The sequence below is a fragment of the Desarmillaria tabescens genome, assembly GCF_030435595.1.
Source record: "Desarmillaria tabescens strain CCBAS 213 chromosome Unknown EV420scaffold_10, whole genome shotgun sequence".
Classification (NCBI taxonomy): domain Eukaryota; kingdom Fungi; phylum Basidiomycota; class Agaricomycetes; order Agaricales; family Physalacriaceae; genus Desarmillaria; species Desarmillaria tabescens.
The window spans coordinates 301,425-323,691 of NW_026848309.1; the positions used below are offsets into that span (position 1 = coordinate 301,425).

Here is a 22,267-nt window from a genome sequence, read left to right on the forward strand (position 1 = left end):
AGGGAGGAACGGGTTTTCACCTTCTTCGAAGGTGGTTCTTCGCCTGGTTCGTCTGTGGACGATTCGATTGAATACGTCAATGTAGAACCCGCTTGTCCCTCTCTGATAGAGGCACTCTCCATTGTTGTTGAACCCTGGGATGGCTGCGGATAACTCGGTGGAGGCGATGGATGGCTCCAAGGAGTCATTGTCGTCGCCCCATGTTGTGTCATCCCAGGACCCATCCGCACTGGTCCAATACTCGATGGTAAACCTGGGGTCGACTCGGTCGTCTCCGTCATCTGGAGGGATGCTGAGTCGTCCGAGCTCTTCTTCCCGAAGGGATTCTTCGCCTTCACTGTCTCAGTGATCCTCGCCCTGAAGCTTGAGTGTGGAGGCTCAGTCTTCTCTGTCGGGTAAGGGGTGTCGAAGTGTGTCTCGCTCCCCCCTTGGCCGTGGTGTGAGGGATCGGAGCCGGACGGTGCTTGTTGTTCGTGAGGTTCCTGTTGATGAGCCATTGAGCCCATGTATTCTTCCTCTTCCAGGGGTCGGTGCTCTTTGGTGTCGGGTTGGTCGGAGGATATGGAGAACTGCGACTGCAGTTACTAGTGTCAAGATACTAAAGGTACTTCCGAAGATAATGGCGGTGCGGTCTGAGGGGGTGAGCGGCATAAAGTTTGTTGTACCACAACGAATGTTTATGATCTCGAGGGACAGTGGGTGCCGTTTTCGAATAATGGGCTGAAGGTTTCTTTTTTCTTTGGAAGTATAACAGTGACTGCCTTGAAGCGATACAGTTACCGTTGACAATGGTAAGGGTAGTAAGGGCAAGCTTCGGCTAATTGTTAAGCACTAACTCGAACCTTCGCCAAGGCTGGTCTCTATCCTGTCACTCGCATTCAGTGATTCAGTGTTAGAGAGGCATTGGTTGATTGCGAGAAGTTAGGCGTCACTTATAGCAAAAGCAAGGAGCTTGTAAGAGTTAGGAGTGTATAACCTTAGCCGAAGCTGGGGTCTAAAGCCACAGCGTAGGCTAGCTTAAATACATGTTAGACTCGTACTAAGAATAGTGTCTACAAGGGCATGTGCAGCGAGAAGTGCGTCGTTCAGTGAATGAGGAGTGAGGACACTAAAGGAAGTGTACTCCTGACGAATGAGAGTAAAGAGCGCATATCACCTGCATCTGCGTGGGACTCCGTCTGAATGGGCTGCATCCCGTAGACCGCCCTCGACTGGCAGTCGATTCTCATCCAACTACTAGGAAGCATGATGCCATCAAGAGAAGCATGATGGCGCATGCGAGTCGCTGGTCATCTGGGAGGCGGCCACGTGAACGGGGGTGATGGCAGCCAGGTAATCGGGTAAAGAGTGTGCCGGCAGAATATCATGGGTCTGGGAGATAAGATAGGTAGGTCTGGGGTTCTGAGAGATAAGGATAAGATAAGATAAGGAAAATAGGGGTAAAACTGTAATAGCCATTTCGACTTGTCAGGCAGGCATTTATTGTCTCACCCCTGGTGTCTGGTGTGTCTGCACCGGAAACATCGCTTTTCTCTTTTGAGACGATCAATGTCCATAGGTTCACCTTCACCACCGTAGGTGAATCCAGTGGCGTCCCTTCTGCCCTTCGAGCCACTCGAAGAGCCCCCCACTGTTCCGGGCTTGGAACCAGTGGTCCCGCTGGGATACTTCCCGCCTTGGGCGAGATGAACTCGGTAGTTCTCGTCCATTTGTAGGACCCTGCACCTCCACTCCCAGTAGGTGGCAGGCCGCATATTATCTCTGCCCATAATGATCTCCTTGACCCTGGGTCAGATTGCGAGGGCGACAACTTCCTCCATTTCCATGTCATTGTCAAAGTGTTCCACTTCCACGGCCAGTTGTTCGAATCTCTCAAAGAATTTGATGGCCGTTTTAAACTGCACTTGTTGCAGTTTCTTCCATTGCATCCGCTTGATTTGGACCTCTGCTACCTCTCAGAAACATGTTTGGACGTTTTCCTGGAAGGTCTCCCAAGAGGGAAGGCGATGTCTTCCACTGTGTGGGTCCTTGTAGTGTCGTTGCTGATGGACCCACCAGGTCATCGCTTCCCCACCAAATCGGTGAGCTGCGAAGACTACTCGACTCGGGCCATACCCGTAGGCTTCATTAAGTGTGAAGTATTGGGCAAAGACCTCGAAGTAGTATTCGCAATGATTGAAGAAGCGACCCAGGTCGCTGGCCTTCCCATGGAATTTATCAGGGATCTCTATTAACGTTGGTTTCATGTTTTCCCAGGGGTTAGCCTGTCCATCAGGGATAACCCATCCATCTGGCAGATCAGGTGGTAGAGGGGGGTTGGTAGGTCACGGTAGTGATCGAAGATTTTGATCACTACGTGGTGATGGTGGTTGTGCTGGAGGTCGAGGTGGTATCGGTGGAGGTTCTCCTCCACCTCCTCCTGGTCCTCCTGGGCTGCTGCCACCTCCTCTGGGAGCAGCGGGTGCTGGTCCACCTGCTTTTCCCATCAGCGCTGACTGGGAGGCTTCTCCAGCCATACTACGAGCATGGAAGGTTCCTCCTCCTGCCGCTTCCAGTCCTAAGGCACTGGAAGGTGCCCAGGTGATGTCGGGGATTGGATTTTCTGGGCCCACTATTCCCAGGTTAGGGAATGACTCTTCACCATAGCGCCTCCCCGGTGCTATGGGACAGTCGGGGTGTATTTTGTTCCAATCAATGGCAGCGTAATACCAGGTTTCGGTGCGAAGTATCTTGTCTTCCAACTCGGAACCTAGTTCTGCAGCATTGTATGCTTGTCCTTGGTCAGACGTGGTCCAATCTACATTGTACCATAGTCGTCTGCTGGTCCATTCTAACATTTGCTGCCATGTTAGATCATATATTTGTCGGTCCATGAGCTCCCATGCTTGAGCCCTGGACAAACTCGGGTGGGTCGTAGAAGGGGCTTCTACTGGGGGGGCGGCTGGCCCTCTCCTCCTTGAGTCGCTGGTCGATGACCATTCCAGCTCAGGTCCAGGGGTCTGACCTGTTGTCATGGTCGGGTGGAAAACCGATGATCTGGTATCGGGAGAATATCCCATATCCTGCATCCCAGTCATCGTTCCAGTCCCATACACCTCTGCAGTATCTGTAGTACTCATCCCAGATCTCCAGGGCATCTTCACATCTCCAGACCCAGGGCCATAGGCCTCGGAGTGGGAGAAAGCCATAGTATCCATCAGGTAGGAACCCTCCTTCTGGGGTAAGGAAGGGCTCGAGCTCGATGGGGGGTTCTGCTCCCTCATACTCGTCAGCGGCCAAGATCCTGAGACGTCGGCAGATGGAACAGTTGCAGTAGGGGTACAGATGGGGGGTCTGGTCAAGCTCCCTCGGGACGCAGTTCGGGAGGATGATAGGGTCTGGAAAGGGTTGGTCTCCAGCAAACCAGTCGAGGATTCTGTCTCCCTCAGGGGTGTCTCCTGGGAAGATAACCCACTGTCCCTGACTAAACGGGGATCCTGGGTGGGTGTAGTACTCTGGGAGCTCCTCATTATTACTGTCGGAGTACTCAGTGAATATGATGTCCTCAGCTCATCTGAGTATGATGTCGTCGGGTCCATCTTCGATGGCGTCATTAGTGGAAGTTTCTGAGATGTGGGCAAAACGTGGCTCGGCGAAATCTCTGAGGTCGGCGATGGTGATAATCATTCAGGGTAGGACTTCGGACTCGGGACAGGGGCAAGGCCAAACAAAGTCTGACTCATGGATGGACTCGTCGTCCCACCAGGATGGGGGTCCTTCAACTCTGTAGGTTCCATTGGGGGTGTATGACACAAGAGAGGTTGGAGTGTCATGCCACTCCAGCTCGGGAGATTCATCTCTTCGATGTCCTCCTGTGTCGGGTACTCCCCATACTTCCCCTCATTCCCAGGCAGGGAGGAACGGGTTTTCACCTTCTTCAAAGGTGTTTCTTTGCCTGGTTTGTCTGTGGACGATTCGATCGAATACGTCGCAGTAGAACCCACATGTTCCTCTCTGGTAGAGACGCTCTCCATCGTCATCGAACCCTGGGATGGCTGCGGATAACTCTGTGGAGGCGATGGATAGCTTCTTGGAGTCATTGTCATCGCCCCATGTCGTGTCATCCCAGGATCCGTCCGTGTTGGTCCAGTACTCGGCAGTAAATCTGGGGTCGACTTGGTTGTCTCCATCGTCTGGAGGGATGCCGAGTCATCTGAGCTCTTCTTCCCAAAGGGATTCTTCGCCTTCACCATCTCGGTGATCCTCTCCCTGAAGCTCGAGTGTGGGGGGTTGCTCTTCTCTGTCGGGTAAGGGGTGTCGAAGTGCGTCTCACCCCCCCCTTGGCCGTGGTGTGAGGGACCAGAGCCGGATGGTGCTTGTTGTTTGTGAGGTTCCTGTTGATGAGCCATTGAGCTCGTATACTCTCCCTCTTCCGGGGGTCGGTGCTCTTTGGTGGCAGGTTGGTCGGAGGATATGAAGAACTGTGACTGCAGTTACTAGTGTCAAGATACTGAAGGTACTTCTGAAGATAATGGCAGTGCGGTCTGAGCGGGTGAGCGGCATAAAGTTCATTGTACCACAACGAATGTTTATGATCTCGGGGGACGGTGGGTGCCATTTTATAGATAACGGGCTGAAGGTTTCTTTTCTTTGGAAGTATAACAGTGACTGCCTTGAAGCGATACAGTTACCGTTGACAATGGTAAGGGTAGTGAGGGCAAGCTTCGGCTAATTGTTAAGCACTAACTCGAATCTACTCCAAGGCTGATCTCTATCCTGTCACTCGCATTTGGTGATTCAGTGTTAGAGAGGCATTGGTTGATTGCGAGAAGTTAGGCATCACTTTATAGCGAAAGCAAGGAGCTTGTAAGAGTTAGGAGTATATAACCTTAGCCAAAGCTGGGGTCTGAGGCCACAGCGTAGGCTAGCTTAAATACATGTTAGACTCGTACTAAGAATAGTGTCTACAAGGGTGCGTGCAGCGAGAAGTGCATCTTTCAACGAATGAGGAGGGAGGACACTAAAAGAAGTATGCTCCCGACGAATGAGAGTAAAGAGCGCATATCACCTGCATCTGCGTGGGACTCCATCTGAATAGGCTGCATCCCGTAGACTGCCCTCGACTGGCAGTCGACTCTCATCCAACTACTAAGAAGCATGATGCCATCAAGAGAAGTGTGATGGCACATGTGGGTCGCTGGTCATCTGGGGGGCAGCAGCGTGAACTGGGGGTGATGGCAACCAGGTGACCAGGTAAAGAATGTGCCGGTGGAATATCATGGGTCCGAGAGATAAGATAGGCAGGTCCAGGGTTCCAATGGATAAGGATAAGATAAGATAAGGAAAATAGGGGTAAAACCATAATACCTACACCGGCATCTCTTTTATCTCCTCGATCTCTGTCGAGCTAGCGAGGTCTTCCTCTATTTCTGCTAGGACGGCTCGGAGATGGGTCGCGAAAGTCAATGGCTTTTTCTTCAGGAATTTCAGCCATTTCAACTTGTCAGGCAGGCATTTATTGTCTCACCCCTGGTGTGTCCGCACCGGAAACATTGCTTTTCTCTTTTGAGATGATCAATGTCCATAGGTTCACCTTCACTGCCATAGGTGAATCCAGTGGCGTCCCTTCTGCCCTTCGAGCCACTCGAAGAGCCCCCCACTGTTCCGGGCTTGGAATCAGCGGTCCCACTGGGATACTTCCCGCCTTGGGCGAGATGAACTCAGTAGTTTTCATCCATTTGTAGGACCCTGTGCCTCCACTCCCATTAAGTGGTAGGCCACATATTGTCTCCACCCATAATAATCTGTTTGATATTGGGCCAGATTGTGAGGGCGACGACTTCCTCCATTTCCTCGTCGTTGTGGAAGTGCTCAGCTTCCACAGCCAATTGTTCGAACTTCTCAAAGAATTTGATGGCCATCTTGAACTGTGCCTGTTGCAGTTTCTTCCATTGCATTCGCTTGATTTGGACCTCTGCTACCTCCCTGAAACGTGTTCGGACGTTTTCCTGAAAGGTTTCCCAGGAGGGAAGGCGATGTCTCCCACTGTGTGGGTCCTTGTAGTGTCATTGTTGATGGACCCACCAGGTCATCGCTTCCCCACCAAATCGGTGGGCTGCAAAGACTACTCGACTTGGGCCATACCCATATGCTTCATTGAGTGCGAAGTATTGGGTAAAGACCTCAAAGTAGTATTCACAGTGATTAAAGAAGCAATCTAAGTCGCTGGCCTTCCCATGGAATTTGTCAGGGACTTCTATCAGCATCGGTTTTATGTTTCCCCAAGGATTGAGTTGTCCATCGGAGATAACCCATCTATTTGGCGGATCAGGGGGTAAAGGGAGGTTGGTAGGTCATGGTAGTGATTGGAGATTTTGATCACTATGGGGTGACGGTGGTTGTGCCGGAGGTCGAGGTGGTATGGGTGGAGGTCCTCCTCCACCTCCTCCACCTCCTCCTGGTCCTCCTGGGCCACCACCACCTCCTCCGGGAATCATGGGTGCTGGTTCACCCTTTTTTCCCGTTGGCATGGTTTGTGAGGCTTCTCTGACCATGCTACGAGCATGAAAGGTGCCTCCTCCTGCTGCTTCCATTCCTAAGGTGTTGGAAGGTGCCCAGGTGACATCCAGAATTGGGTTTTCTGGGCCCACTATTCCCAGGTTAGGAAATGATTCCACACTGTAGCGCCTTCCTGATGCTACGGGGTGGTCGGGGTGTATTTTGTTCCAATCAATGGTGGCATGATACCATGTTTCAGTGCGAAGTATCCTGTCTTCCAGTTCAGAACCTAGTTCTGCAGCATTGTACACTTGTCCTTGATCAGACATGGTCCAATCTACATTGTACTGCAATCGTCTGCTTGTCCATTCTAACATCTGCTGCCATGTTAGATCATATATTTGCCGGTCTGTAAGCCCCTGTGCTTGAGCCCTGGACAAACTTGGGTGGGTCGTTGGAGGGGCTTTCACTTCGGGGGCTACTGGGCTCATCCTCCTGGAGCCATTGTTCGATGACCATCCCAGCCCTGGTCTAGGGATCTGTCCTATTGTCGTGATCGGGCAGGTAGCCAATGACCTGGTATCTGGAGAATATTGTATATCCTGCATACCAGTCATCGTTCCACTGCCATATGCCCCAGAAGTATCGGCGGTACTCATCCCAGATCTCCAGGGCATCTTCACATCCCCAGATCCAGGGCCATAGTCCTCAGGGAGGGAGGAAGCCTCCATCATAACTGTCAGGTAAGAATCCTCCCTCTGGTGCAAGGAAGGGTTCAAGCTCAGCAGGGGGCTTTGCTCCCTCGTACTCGACCATGGCCAAGGCTCTGAGATGGCGACAGATGGGGCAATTGCAGTAAGGGTATGGATGGGGAGAGGTCTGGTCAAGCTCCCTCAGGATGCAGTTCAGGAGGACGATAGGGTCCGGAAGGGGTTGGTCTCTGGCAAACCAGTCGAGGATCCTGTCTCCTTCTGGGGTGTCTCCTGGAAAGATGACCCACTGGCCCCCACTAATCAGGGATCCTGGGTGGGTGTAGTACTCTGGGAGCTCCTCATTATTACTGTTGGAGTATTCAGTGAATACAATGTCATCGGGTCCATCTCCGACGGCGTCGTTTGTGGAAGTTTCTGAGATATGGGCAAAACGTGGCTCAGCGAAATCTCTGAGGTCGGCGATGGTGATAAGGGTCCGGGGGAGGACTTCGGACTCAGGTCAGAGAGAGGGCCAGACAAAGTCTGACTCATGGATGGAATCGTCATCCCACCATGAAGGGGGTCCTTCAACTCTGTAGGTTCCATCGGGGGTGTATGACGAGAGAGAGGTTGGAGCGTCATGCCACTCCAGCTCTGGAGATTCATCTCTTCGATGTCCTCCTGCATCACCCACTCCCCATACATCTCCTCTGTCCCAGGCAGGGAGGAACGGGTTTTCACCTTCTTCAAAGGTGGTTCTTTGCCTGGTTTGTCCATGGACAATTCGGTTGAATGTGTCGATGTAGAACCCACTCATTCCCCTTCGATAGAGACGTTCTCCATCATCGTCGAACCCTGGGATGGCTGCTGATAACTCTGTGGAGATTGATGGCTCCCTGGAGTCATTGTCGTCGCCCCAGGTCATGGCATCCCAGGACCCATCCGTATTGGTCCAATACTCGGTAGTAAACCTGGGGTCGACTCGGTCATCTCCGTCGTCTGGAGGGATGCTGAGTCATCCGAGATCTTCTTCCCAAAGGGATTCTTCGCCTTCACCATCTTGCTGATCCTCGCTCTGAAGCTCGAGCATGGGGGCTCGGTCTTCTCCGTCGGATAAGGGAGGTCGAAGTGTGTCTCGCTCTCCCCTTGGCCATGGGGTAACTGACCTGAGCTGGACGGTGCTTCCTGTTCGCGAGGTTCCTGTTGATGAGCCATTGAGTCCATGTACTCTCCCTCTTCCAGGGGTCAGTGCTCTTTGGTGTCGGGTTGGTCGGGTAATGTGGATAACTGCGACTGCAGTTAGTAGTGTCAAGATACTGAAGGTACTTCTGAAGATAATGGCGGTGTGGTCTGAGGGGGTGAGAGGCATAAAGTTTGTTGTACCACAACGAATGTTTATGATCTCGAGGTATGGTGGGTGCCGTTTTTTAAATAACAGGCTGAAGATTTCTTTGGAAGTATAACAGTGACTGCCTTGAAGCGGTACAGTTACCGTTGACAACGGTAAGGGTAGTAAGGGCAAGCTTCAGCTAATTGTTAAGCACTAACTCTAATCTGAACCAAAGCTGATCTCTATCCTGTCACTCGCGTTCAGTGATTCAGTGTTAGAGAGACATTGGTAGATTGTGAGAAGTTAGGTGTCACTTATAGCGAAAGCAGGGAGCTTGTAAGAGTTAGGAGTATATAACCTTAGCCGAAGCTGGGGTCTGAGGCCACAGCATAGGCTAGCTTAAATACATGTTAGGCTCATACTAATAATAGTATCTACAAGGGCACATGCAACGAGAAGTGTGCCCTTCAACAAATGAGGAGGGAGGACACTAAAAGAAGTGTACTCCTGACGAATGAGAGTAAAGAGCACATGTCACCTGTATCTGTATGGGACTCCGTCTGAATAGGCTGCATCCCGTAGACCACCCTCGACTAGCAGTCGACTCCTGTCCAACTACTAAGAAGCATGATGCCATCAAGAGAAGCATGATGGTGCATGCGGTTTGTCAGTCATCCGGGATGCAGCAGCTGTGAACTGGGGTGATGGCAACCGAGTAACCAGGTAAAGAGTGTGCCGGTGGAATATCGTGAGTCCAAGAGATAAGATAGGCAGGTCTGGGGTTAACTGAGAGATAAGGATAAGATAAGATAAGATAAGGAAAATAGGGGTAAAACTGTAATAGTCAGTATCTAGAACCAACTGATCATGATGAGTCAGCCACCAAGACTCAGATATAAATTCAAAGGTTCAAATTGTGAAACATCTTGACCTCTGACTCAGCTGACAAAGGCAAGATGGTATGTTGCAACCACTCATCACTTGTATATCAAGGCTATATCATATTTATTCTAGGTGACAGTCACATATTTTTCCATCACAAAAGTTTCCAAATTGAAACAAAGATATGTCTTACATAATGGTCTAGAAGAGAGTTGCAGACCAAGATGCTGGTATGCCACATCCAGTAAACTATTAGGTCAGCCGGCCAGCTCAAAGAGACCTTGAAAATATCTTGCCATCCTTTTGTATGGAGACAGAGGAGGTCCCTCATATAGTACCTGTGAGCAAAGGAGCATCACTCCTGTCATGCAAGATTGCCTCCTGGTTGAGGGTCTAATGAAGGTGTGCAAGATGGTGGCATGTGAAAACTGCAGTCTACATCTCACATGTTCTGCATGAATATCTTACCAAATGCAGACTTATGTACGACTAACAACATTATCTTTTAGCATCTCTTGTTTTTTTGAGCCAGCTGCCATTCTCAGAGTTGCTGTTGAATGGAGGATGTCGTGGATGGATGCACACTGCGCAGATCCGACTACTGTACCATTTTGATCAATTCAAATGTGATCCAAGAATTTTTGACCAAAAAAAATTCAAAAGAAATCAGAATACAGTAATCGAGAAAAAATCATTTCCATTGCCAGATTTTTTTGCTGTGATGCGTGACATTCGAATTGAACGAAATGGTACAGTATCAGTATTTCATTTTAAGGATGACATCCATGTGCCTTGCCAATGTCAAATGGCATCTGGGGGCTGCTAAAGGACCACTGGAAGGTAAATAAACTGTGATGTGATCCTACAGTAATGTCACATCAAGCATAGAATCACACTGTATGAGAACAACCCTGAGCTAGTTCGAGTGTAGTAAAAGATCGGTCACCCTTTGTTCAATGAAAATAAGTGTACGCTTGGGACATTCATATTTAATAAGAGAGGATATAAGTACGGGATCTAAAAATGAGGGTGAGTAATATGACAATGAATGTAGTAAGGTATACATACCTCAGTCGGGCACAGCGAAGGTGAAACGACGAGGTATCTAGATACGTACGGCTAGAATATATACGGTGATCAGAAAGGACGGGAGGCACGTAAGTATATAAGGTAAGTAAGAACGGAAGACGGTTGAACAATAAGCATACGGGTATACAAGACGGACATCCTTCAACAATATTGTCCCAGAGCAGAAGAGATGGATACGTAGATGATAGAATTTTTGTGTCTTTTGTGTCAGATTGTTCTTGTAACTAGTACACCACTTTGTAGTTATACGAATCAGGTCCTGATAATACGCTACCTACACAATACAGCGGGATTCATTGGATGTGCGCACCTCGATCATGGTCTGGTTTGTCAGCGACACCTTAGTGCTACTTAACATGCTACGGAAACCCCTGTATCTGGTTTTCTTAGACGGGGATAAGTACCGGCTTTCAACTAAGAGTCAGATAAGCAAGGGCACATAATAGAAAAAAGGGAACCCCCCAGGAACGATCGTGTTTGAATCACCACTACAAACGGGCCCTCACGCGAGGAATCAGCCCCGGGACACCCATCTCGACAATCCTGGTCTTCGTCGTTATCGTCCTCTTCATCGTGCTCACCCTCGTCACCCTCGTCCTCATCCTCATCCTCATCCTCCTCATCCTCATCCTCCTCATCCTCCTCGTCCTCATATTCCTCGTGCTCGTGCTCGTTCTCATCATTCTCATCATCGGCACCTTCGTCTGACGATCCACCCCCAAACGGCTCCCATTGTTCATCGTCCTCAAAGTCCCGAACGGCCCTTAACGATGTACCTTTAATCTCCCCAGGACCTCGTTCTCCAGGAGATCGAGGAACATTCAGATCCTTGACTACGGCAGCCATCATGCGCTTCTCTATGCCACTACATCTATCGCGATGTCTCACCCACGCATCGACATCATAATCCCTTTCACGAAATGCAACGAGGTCATCGCATCCAGCACAGACGCACGCGCCACGAGAAAGTAGGTTTGGAACAATCCATTCCTCGTCAAGCAGGAAACGTTTGCGGCGGTATCGGATTCTGTTGTGGCAGGGTAGAAGGGAAGCGCAGTCCTTATAAACTACGAGCACCGCGCGCGGTGAAGAGGCGCGTATCTCATAGCGAAACGTCCAAGACTGACTGTAGGAGACGGGTTGGGAAGTGGCTAGTGATGGTCTGTAGACTTCAGGTTGCTGGTCTGGGATCCTGAATGAGAGCGGATGAGAATTTACTACGCGAAATTGAGATAGATTCATTACCGTCGTTTTTCATTTGCTGCATCTATAATGAATTCGATGTCGCGCATTCGGGACTTGGTGACGAGCACGCACAGTAGGTGAGTGCGTTGTCCCAATGGCCTGAAGTCGAGCTTATAACCTGAGAAGTCGAGGGCGTTCATGGGCGAAAGTGAGTGTCCGTAAGCACAAGGCAGGTTGAAGCAGTGGTGAAAGGTGAAGATGCTTAGGTGTTTGGCTCATTCCACTGGGGGCGTAAATACACGTGACGGTGTGGATTCCGCGCCCTCCCAATTATTTGTACGCGTTAGCTGGCTGCAACGCGTGAGCAAAGAACAGCAGGACGCGCCGACAGAACTGCTCACCGAACCACCACGACCATAGACGACGAGGGGATTTATGACGGCCAGACGCTTTTCTTCGGACACGACGCGCTATGGCCATTTCGCCGCGAATAGCCTGGATCCACTGGGGATCACTGATTACTGAGTCTCTACCACCTTTAGGACACAGGCAAGCCGCGACGCCAATACAGTCGAGGCCACTCGACTCGTGTTCGCCATGGACCGTAGAGTTTCATACCAACCGGGACACCTTCCAATTCGACCGTAATATGGATACATCGGCACAGAGTTTGGCCAGAGTCAGTCCTACTCATTTCGTGAGTAACTAGCGGTATCGACGTCCACATGATCTCGCTGGCACTCAGTGAGGGGCAAAGAGGGAGGGAGTCATTGAAGGCGTTGCGATTTTGTAAATGAGACATTTGAGTGTGCAGAGGTCACCGGGAGACGCGACAGCCGGCCACTTGGATGTGAGACTCCGACGCGCGTGCTCGTGGATGTTAAGATACCAAACCTGGGGGAACGTCGAGAGAGGATGTCGACACGTTCTCGTTGTATGAAACCATCAAGCGCAGGAAGTATGAGCAGTCGAATACAGGTGACTTGATATCTTGATTCTCCAGCTGATTCCATATCCGAGCCTCCTGGAAGAAATAGTATTATACGTGAACCTTTTGTTCATTTCATTTCGTACTCACTCACATCTTTGGAGGCCAGCAGTACTATTGCACCTGGCGCAGAGGTGACCCAGGCGAGCAGCACCTTACCCATAATACAACTATCTGCTCAAATCTAAAGTATCTTAAATCAATGGCCATAAGATCTCTAGCATACGGGGATACCTTCAGCCGTCATAGTTTCTTTGAGTCCCAGAATAATCGCCAAAAGTATCGTCTAGGAAGCCGTGGACTGCTAGCGGATAACAACGGAGAAGATTCATGTTTTTCTTCTCGGCACGTTCCGACCCGAGCTCCTATCTCGTTCATCGGACCGAATGCCGAAAAAAAAGTTAAGTGTCCCACGATTCTCTCTGCTTCATTTCGCCTAGGATCACTCTCCAACACTGTAAAACTTCTAATGTCTACCCAAGTACACGGCAAAGGACTTTTACTCAAAGCGGACCCCATCGCAGCCGTATTTCGAGAAGAAGTGTCGTCTTCCCTAAAAAATGCACCCCGAAAACCAAAACTCGTGGGTATTCTCGCAACTTCCTCCTCTCCAAGCAGGGTGTACGCAGAATTCACGAAAAAACAATGCGAGGAATTCGGTATAGACTTTGTGCTGAAGAAAACTGGGGCTGCGGAGTCGGCGGACTTGCAAGAGGGCGAAGGTGTTGAAGAAGCCATAATGGAAGCGAATGAAGATGATCAAGTAGATGGTATCATGGTATGGGTTTGCTCTGCTCCGAAAGTGTCACACAAATACCCTTCCCCCAGGTATACTACCCGATCTTTGGTGCCCAGCAGGTTTGTAGCAAATTTAGAATGATCCCAGCTTACTTGAACTCGTTTCTTTGGTAGGATCATTATCTTCAACAGGTATGCAATACCTTTGCATATAGAGAGCAGTGGTCTTAACTATTTCGTCTAGATTGTCACTCCATTCAAAGACGTTGAAGGTCTCAATGTCAAGTTTCATTACAACTTGTACCACAAGTAAGGATCTAGATCTTGATCCTTACTCAGGCTAGTCCTAAATTATCTCCAAGCATTCGTTTCATATCGCCTCAAACCCTGACATCCTCGTTACCATCCAACGTCGCCGCTTCTACTACGGATGGCGATACGCCACCTTCGGGTATGGTCAAATCGATCATACCATGTACCCCACTCGCTATCGTAAAATGCCTTGAATACGTTGGGGTATACAATAGAATCCTGCCGTATGGTGATCGTGCTTATGGTAGAATAATTACTGTGATTAACCGGTGAGAAGCCAGACCTCGCCCTCCGAAGCAAATCCTGATAATCATGCAGATCAGAGGTCGTTGGTCGACCACTAGCAGCACTCCTGGCAAACGATGGCGCCAGGGTATTCTCTGTTGATATTGACTCCATTCAGGAATACAACAAGCGCCCACGGCAAACAGACGCCACTGGGACGCGTCGGTTTTATCCTCGTCACGTCGCGCAGCCTAGTGCACTCACTTTACATGAGTGCCTGGCCCTCTCTGACGTCGTCGTTTCGGCCGTACCAAAGGCGGATTATCAAGTCAAGACGGAATGGCTCAAGGACGGCTGTATATGTTTAAATATCGCCGTTGAGAAGAACTTTCAAAAGGACGTAAGGGACAAGGTAACGCATCTCTACTTGACTGGCGTCTCTTTCGATCTAAGACTTGCTTCGAGGCCTCGCTATATATTCCTGCCGTAGGCAAAGTCACGATTCTAATGCTTCTTAGAAATCTGTATGTGGTGTCTCGCCATCTTATGGCCATGTTCTAAAGCCTTTGTAGACTGCGACTCCAGCATTACAAAACTGTATCATCCCAATAGAGGGGGCTCGGAGGAGGAAGTGGCGGCAGCGAGTACTATTATATATCCATATAGACAAAACAGTGTATGATTAAATTTCCGGGTTAACATTCCCATATTCTAAGTGCTGGAGATGAGAGTATTTATACAGAGCAGAAGAGATCATGATGTGTTTGCGACGGGAAAAAAATGCTCCAAGGAATGTAGTAGGGTACGTTATTCGTATTGACGGGCATTGTTACCGAAAGTGAGCGTCTGTAATATCAGACAGTCGCGCAGCATGGTCTACTGGTGTCTGCGCTCCAGAAGAAGGAAAACTCGGTGTTACAGGGGTGGCGATGCCGGATGCGTCGTCAGCCATGAAGCGTACGCGCTGACGGTGCAGCTACAGGACCCACGGAATGTGACGTTAAATGCATGACGTGGTGAACGGAGAATGGAGACACGTACCTGGGGTAATTTGGGAATCAAGACAAAGATGAGAGCGGTAAGATTGACGGCGAACAGCCATGGGTTATAATTAGTGTAGTGTGTTGACGCAAGAAATCTAGACAGGTAAGCAATGAGGTTCGACGGCAACGAGAATGAAATGACGGCGTACAACACGACTGGCACCGAGAATAGCCATTTCTTTGCGGGAGTGTATTGTGCGCCGTCGTCGATTTGCTCCCATAGCGTTAGGTCGTCGTACGCCCCTCCACGCAAGTCCCCTTCGAATGGCATACCGGTGACCCAGTGGAACATTAGATACGATAGCTGAAAGACCCTAATAAGCCTAGAGATAAGACAAGGTGTTGGTAACGCACAGCCAGATACAGAAGGTTGACTAAAGTCCAGCTGACTTGCTGGGACATGCCAGGCATAGTATCAATCAAGACCTTGCCTGCACAGATGAGAACGACGTGTATGAGCCATGCACCTGAAAGTCATTCAGAAAGCTGTCGTGGAGACGGCGCTCAGCGACGCACCCTTGGCATTGACCCAATTGGCGTTGATGTTCACAAAGAGGCTCTGGTCGAGGGCGTCTTCTGCCGAATGGTCACCGACTTGCTCGACCTTGACGATGCTGCCACTGCGCCCACGTACTCTCATGGGCGAAGGCTTGGAGAGGTCGAGCGTTGGTAATTTGACAGAGGTGGTCCGACTGCCCATAGTCGCAGTTTTCTTTTGGCGGTGGTGGATGGTATCACGAGCTAAAGCCAAGCGCAGGCTGCCGAAAACGGAATCGGGACACGCTAGTACTTTCTCACACTTTACTCCGTCCGGTCGGCGCAGACGTCGACGACGACAAGCCTGCCTGCTCATGAAGCTCCTCCACTGGTGCTCGATATCGCCTGAAGGACCATCGGGGTTGGCAGCCGTCCGTTTCAATAAGCCAGTTCGCGTGTCTTTTATACGCGTCTACCCGTCGGGCGCCCAACCGTTTGTCAATTGTCCGGACATCGTGGCGTACGTTGTCCTGTTACCGCCGTGAATATCGACTGCTGAACGAGACACCTGCTAGTGAGACGGATCCCAAAGCATTCTACCTTGATATTTTCTTCAATGCCCACCCTCTTCATCCAGGAGAGTCCAAGGAGAAACAACGAGCTCCAAATGCGCTGGTACCAACGTCAATTGCGTACTCTGGCGGACAAGTGGATTTTACGGTCGATATGGGAACTGAGGTGCGTATTCCATCGTCTTGGTGCTTCAATAACTGACGGCCGTAGTATTCAACGCGTCTCATGATTGTCAAGGGCAAATTCCAAGTCCTTTCTCTAGCAGTTTACGGCGAGATAGTATCAGAGATACCACCAGCAGCAGAAACTTATGAACCCGCTCCTCTGCCACTGCTGTCATCTGCCCCACTCCCCAAGTCAGTCGACCCAGCCAATGCTGCGGATCCAACGCAGCTCGCCAAAGCCCTTCTCATGCTGGTTCCCGATTCGCCGCCCCTGCACCTCGTAATTCGGCTCATCTTCTGTTTAAAACCGGCCTATGAAGACTGGGATGATCCTAAATTTCCGTATCATAATGACACCAACTTGCAGACTGATAGCGACTTTAGTCTTGAAAGAGCCTGGAAGATGATTGAAACACCTATCCGTGACGACACTTCAGAGGAGCTGATATCCAGCTTCTCAGAGAGAGTTGCAAGCTTGCTTGGTAGCAAGGTATGTATCCCTTACTCTGTCCGGTAATCGTCTTGTGACTGGATGCTTTTTAGAGCGTAAATCAATCATATCATATCGCTAAACTATTCAGTATATCTGCATCGCAGATGCCTTCATTGGGGCTGGCTCTATGTGTAAGTCTATTTCCCACAAAAGTGGTACGATCTGTTAACGTCCACTTAGCAACAAATTGACCCAACAGATGTTTTCGATGTCAGTGTCGTCGATGATGGAACAATTTGCCATCTATTGGATGCCGTCGCCAATGCTGATATTGCTCGGCATTTTAGTACTGAGGCATTCCTGAACGTGCTCCAAGATATTCAAGACAATCCAATTTCAGATCGATTGTCCAAGCTGGCCGCTAGCCGGCTTGTGGATAGGATCAAGGGATGGGGCGTTTTGGAGGATGCACTTTCAAACTCCAAGGCCAATTTTGAGACAAGCATGAAGATGCTGAATGACGTCGGAAATGAAGAACAGTCATTGGGGACGTGGCTAGAAACTATGACTTTTCACGAAGATTTGGTAACAAAGTTATCTGAGAATTCTGCACCATCTACACAACTTCCTCCTCCGCGAGTCCCTTCCACCTCAATCGAGCATGATGAATTTATTCGTTTTGTGAGGGCCTTCATCGGTGTTGGCGCCGTCTTCGCAGCATGGGCTTGGTCCGATAGCACTGGAGCTGAATCATGCAGAGAGCGTGCTCTAGCAATCATTTTGATGTGGCAAGGCGTTGACGGCTACCGGGAGGTAATGACCGTTACATCACAGCTCCCGCATATATCTGACTGGCTAGCATCTAGATTGTGAACCGCCTATTGCTGGTTCGTCAATTCTCACGGCGCCTGAAATGGATAGCTGTAAATGAAGACGGCGAGCCTCCCAAAAAGTCTTATACCTTAGCGGAGCAAATCATCATCGAAATGGCGAAAGACCCTCAAGCTCTTCTCCATACTGATTTCGCCGAGACTGTGCTCGATCTGGTTCCACCACTCTCTTTCATATCTGAGAACCAAAGGTTATCTTTGCGGAAGGCCGCTTTGGTTGCTACGGACGGGCTACCTGCAGCCATCGAGGAGCTTACGTTTTCCAGTGATCATCCCCTTTCTTTGCGCAGGCTCCGTACTATTCGAGTGTCGCTAGCAATCGTTGAACGGGAGCTTCGGACTGAAAACGAGGCCCGTGACGGTGAATTCAACGTCCTGGAAACTATCTGGGACGAGCATTCTGTCGGGCTCGTTCCCCAGCTTCTGTCGATCTTGACAGGAGTTTCAGGGGATCTGAACGAACATTTCGTAATCACCTCTTCTCCTGCCCCGATGAACCAGGAACTTGTTGAACAGTTGTTCCATACCGCGAATGACCTTCTCCGTCTGATATCCCTGCTCTCCCTCTCCTTCCCTCTGACTCCACGTCCGTTGCGTTGCTTCAGTGTTACATTAGCAGACATTTTTGCCTGTTCCGAAGCAGCAAGAACCATGTACAGTTCTGCATATGTTCCGGCGCAAACAGCCCGGCACACGTGTATAGCTCTCATTTGCGAAGTCTCCAAGCCCGACCTTCTCACTGAGACAGGGAAATCTGCGAGCCAGATTGTCCTCCAAGCCTTGCTCGAGCATGGCGCTCGTAGCAGCAGGCGTGATCCACTATCTCATTTGGCACAGGTGTTCACTCTTATTCTCGACTACGTGCTCCCACAGCCACAGGATGGGAATGATGTCTGGGTTTCGACGGTTCTTCCGCCACTTTTACCCTCGATCAAGGACTTCCTACGTTTACTGGACGTCCAGAGGAAAGCGCTTATGGTCAGGCGCATCATTGCGTTGGACGACGGGGTCATTGGTGTTGCAGAATGGCTTTTGATCGAAGAGTTGAAGGCTTTGCTCCAGACAGTGACAGCGCTGAGACTGGCACAGGACACACCCGTCACTGTTGCTCGGCAATGTCAGGTGAATATGTCGCTTCAGCTTCTTGTTGAAATGCTGGAGAGCTCGTCGAGTTGGTTCGTTACTACCGTTTCCGAAGTCCCAGATGTCTGCGACGCTCTGAAGGCATGCATCATGGCATTACTCGATGGCCAATTCTCTTCACCTTTTCTAACGACGCTTGTTCGCTCACTAGCGAGATGTACCGAACTCACTGACGTTATGTTCCCGGTTCTTCTTGGTCTTGTGAGAACACAGCATGATACACCAGAACAATGGTCGTTGTCTCTCGAGATCCTGAAGAGCCTTCCTCCTGCTGCTATACACGCAGGGCCTCTTCGTCAAGAGCTAGGACAGGGTATGTCAGCTTTGGCAAGATCGTCAGGTGACATGCTCAGCGCCAACGTTGTCAATTCGTTAATATCCATGCTTGAGTGGATGCTGCTGCAGGAGGATAAAAGCTTTACAATACTATCAGGGATCAAGCCGGATGAGTTTTGGTCGCTGCATGAACGCGTGGTGGAAAAGTGCCCAACCGATAAAGCCGAATTCTTGGCAGGTCTGCCATCTCAAATAACCTTCGATGAAGATGAAATCATCATTCCACCAAGTATCAACCTTAACGCCAATGTGGAGCTCTCCATTCCGGAGATACATGCACTCTTCGAGTCAACAGTCGTCGAAGAGCCACCTTCGACTCCCAAAGGCACAAATGTCCAAGATATCTTAGGGCTCGTTGTATCACCCCCCAACGCGCTTCTGCATTCGCCACTGGCGACGACACTCACGAAGACATATACCAACAATGACTTCCGTGAATTGCGACAGGTACCTTCAGCAAGGCAGAACACAAGCCGTCTGCCTAGTACGCATGGTAAGTTTTTATTGATTGATAGCAATATTGCTTCGCACTGAATTTTGGAGCACAGTCGATGTGGGTATTCATGGTCATTCGACCTGATGACTGACTAAAAGCCGCAACCTCAAATTGTGGTGTTTTATGCAGGATTTTGAATTTGCCTCGCCGACTCCCTCGATGCAACAACTCTCGGAGCCCTTTCAACCACGTCTCCATACACAATAACATTAGTGATACATACAACGGTACCGTGGAAGTGAGGAGGGTTGGTGGTAAGAGACAAAGAACAATAAAAAGAGAGATGTTATTTTATTCAGGGTGCAAATAGGATCGTCGCAGGCGAACGTGATTTGGATGCATATTTGGCGATCCGTTGGGAATTATCTGATTCTGATTTAGATCATCATAAGAGCGGAAGTAACGGTCCATGTCTGCAAGGTCGAATTCTGATGGTGGCCGGGACGAATCTTGATCGGGAGGGGGGATGGTCAGGGCCGGTGCGGGAGGCTCTGGTTCTGGTTCTGGTTCTGGAGGAGGGGGTTTGACCGCGCTACCTATGTGATAAGTCCGTTTTCTCTTGGCTTTAACAGGCTGTCTTTCTGCCAGGGACGCGCCTTCTCCGTATCGAGGTGGGCCGCTGCGAACAGTGAAGTGCTGCAAGGAGCGGGTGTAGGGGGATAACGTGCGGTTGGAATGGCTCAGTGTGGAGAAATGACTGATGGTGTTGTTCAGTAGAGAGGGTCGAATAATTATTTTTGGAGATGACTCTAAATCAGATAATATCGTATATGTTTGGTGAGAACCGCTAGGAAGAAAGGCGCTGTCCATCGTAGGCGACGATGAGACAGAGAAACGTCGGTATCGTTCTGAGGGAGGAGCTGGTGGTGTCGGTATGGCCTGTGAAGAAGATGGAGTGTCAGGGCTTTCGGGAGTTATCGGCCGTTGATGCGGGATGCGGGGAGACGCGGTTGTCGGCGTTGGTGACGATCTAAGGGAGCTGAGACCTAGGCCTGTGAAGGAACGATTGCCTAGTTGATAATCACTGAAGTAAGGACCTGTTAAGGAGTTTGCACGTCGAACGCCTGACGCGAAGCTCGGAGGAGGGAAGCCTGGTGATGCAAAACCTGGACGCGAAGAACCTGCCGTAGAAGGTAGCGATATTCTGCTGTCTCTCCGCAGAGGTGCTGTCGAAGACCCGTCGCCTGGACTTTGCAGCATAGACTGAGAATGATATATCCGGGGACGAGTGATCATTCCACCACCTACGGCAGGAATGGTCTCGTATTCAGTCACCACATTCTCCTTCCCTTCATTCACGTCACTGCTCGGCGGTGTTGTGTGCTCGATGTCATCATCCCAGTCAACGAGGTCGTACGATGTAGATTCATCATCATAATCACCAGCCTCGCTTTCTTCTTCTGCTAAGTCCGCAAGTCCACGATTAGGTGTGAAGAGACTGCTAAACCCATTGAATACACTTTTTGTAGGGACTCCTTCAGGCCTTAGACCGTATGTCGGATCGAAATTTTCGAGATCAGGGAAGGTGCTACTGGATGTGTCTTCAGCGCGAGGTGCAGGAGGAGAAGAATGTGTCGATCGGGTGGTAGCAGCCCGACGACTTTCACTGGCAACAGAGGGTACATATGATGAAGGAGGACGTCGGTTGTGATTGGAAGAGTGGGAACCATGATGCTGGAATTCAAGAAACCTCTGTTCAGCACTCGTCACTTCAGCAACATTCTTGAATGAAAGAGGAGCCAGCTGAGGCTCAGATGGAGGCTGTTGGACAGGGCGGGGTATAGGTCTCTTGGCGAGATAAGGTGCTTCCACTTTGGCCTTTATCCACTGCTGGCTTAGGCGGTGAATGATACCAGGGAGATCTTCACGAAACATTTGACGAAGCTGTCCTTCGATCTCCCTTTGAATGAATTTCTGGATGACAGCTATAGAGTCGAACGTGCTGTTGATGTCCACGCTTTGAAGGGGGTCGGTTTTAAATACCAAAGTAATACCCTTCTGCTTGGATACGACAAGAACGACTATCGATCGTAGTTTGAATTGGGAAAGGCGGAGAAGCATTGGGACAACGAGCGGCTGCTTAGCAGCAAGCATGCCTTTGGTTCCGGCCATGAGATGGATATCGGGTTGCTTATGATTCAGAGGATTTGCCTGTTATTTTTCAATGAATAAAGACGGAAAATGTGTAGCATATATCCTGCGCGTACCTGCACTTTGGTCTTGAGTACCAGATGTGCATCCCCAGCGTAAGACATTCGAAAAATACCACGAAATTGATCCATCGTAAGCTCTCCGATCTCTCGTATCTCAAGTTCTGGTGGCTTCGTAATGAACATGAGGCTCGACATGAAGAACCACGCAACAGCGAAGCAAGTACCTCGGTGCCCATTTCCAACTCGACGACCTCTATTTTATCGGCTATGATGGGGGGCTTGTCGCCTTTGTTGAGAGCATTGTTGAGCATCTGGATGGCATCGTAGTGAAATTGGTCCGAGAACCGAGGCCAATTGAAGGTGAAAGACATGACATTGCAGGAGGCAAGCAGTAGTGACGCTTCAGCTTCACTTACGGCTTCTTTTTCCGGCTTCCAGGGTCATCATACTAAGCGGCATCTGCCGACGTTCAAATACCGATTGCGTCACTGGTCGGCTGCTAACTTGCGCTGATGAGCGCGAAATATTTTTTCCATCCTCCACACCTCTGCTACGCGCTTTCATTTTCATATCATAATCTTGATGCTCCCTCGAGCTTTGCCTAGTCTCGGCTGGGCCTAAGGCAGTACTGAGGATCACTG

The 22,267-nt window shown here is 49.9% G+C and overlaps 5 protein-coding genes across 5 annotated transcripts; 2 read left to right on the forward strand and 3 right to left on the reverse strand.

The window, feature by feature from the left end:
- Positions 1-10,500: 10,500 nt before the first annotated feature.
- EV420DRAFT_124392 (uncharacterized protein) lies at positions 10,501-11,999 on the reverse strand. Its single transcript, XM_060466662.1, has 3 exons — positions 11,716-11,999; positions 10,957-11,662; positions 10,501-10,884 (listed from the first exon to the last, which is right to left on the reverse strand). The coding sequence occupies exons 1-3, from the start codon at positions 11,853-11,855 to the stop codon at positions 10,822-10,824; spliced, it is 909 nt and encodes a 302-aa protein (XP_060333442.1). The 5' UTR covers positions 11,856-11,999; the 3' UTR covers positions 10,501-10,821.
- Positions 12,000-13,056: 1,057 nt separating this feature from the next.
- Positions 13,057-14,598, forward strand: EV420DRAFT_1526773 (NAD(P)-binding protein). Its single transcript, XM_060472432.1, has 8 exons — positions 13,057-13,421; positions 13,472-13,501; positions 13,556-13,573; positions 13,626-13,690; positions 13,744-13,962; positions 14,012-14,330; positions 14,384-14,442; positions 14,491-14,598. Exons 1-8 carry the CDS (start codon positions 13,113-13,115, stop codon positions 14,528-14,530), a joined length of 1,059 nt encoding a protein of 352 aa, XP_060333443.1. The 5' UTR covers positions 13,057-13,112; the 3' UTR covers positions 14,531-14,598.
- On the reverse strand, positions 14,599-15,713 carry EV420DRAFT_1304968 (Orm1 type endoplasmic reticulum protein). Its single transcript, XM_060468468.1, has 4 exons — positions 15,478-15,713; positions 15,316-15,428; positions 14,960-15,265; positions 14,599-14,894 (listed from the first exon to the last, which is right to left on the reverse strand). Exons 1-4 carry the CDS (start codon positions 15,659-15,661, stop codon positions 14,748-14,750), a joined length of 750 nt encoding a protein of 249 aa, XP_060333444.1. The 5' UTR covers positions 15,662-15,713; the 3' UTR covers positions 14,599-14,747.
- Positions 15,714-15,812: 99 nt separating this feature from the next.
- EV420DRAFT_1266438 (uncharacterized protein) lies at positions 15,813-19,511 on the forward strand (the record flags this gene model as incomplete). The annotated part of the gene is made up of 6 exons (XM_060467329.1): positions 15,813-15,958; positions 16,014-16,176; positions 16,222-16,665; positions 16,719-16,799; positions 16,849-17,421; positions 17,475-19,511. The coding sequence occupies 6 exons, from the start codon at positions 15,813-15,815 to the stop codon at positions 19,509-19,511; spliced, it is 3,444 nt and encodes a 1,147-aa protein (XP_060333445.1).
- Positions 19,512-19,637: 126 nt separating this feature from the next.
- Positions 19,638-22,031, reverse strand: EV420DRAFT_124478 (uncharacterized protein). Its single transcript, XM_060466671.1, has 3 exons — positions 21,851-22,031; positions 21,681-21,794; positions 19,638-21,624 (listed from the first exon to the last, which is right to left on the reverse strand). Exons 1-3 carry the CDS (start codon positions 21,995-21,997, stop codon positions 19,765-19,767), a joined length of 2,121 nt encoding a protein of 706 aa, XP_060333446.1. The 5' UTR covers positions 21,998-22,031; the 3' UTR covers positions 19,638-19,764.
- Positions 22,032-22,267: the final 236 nt, after the last annotated feature.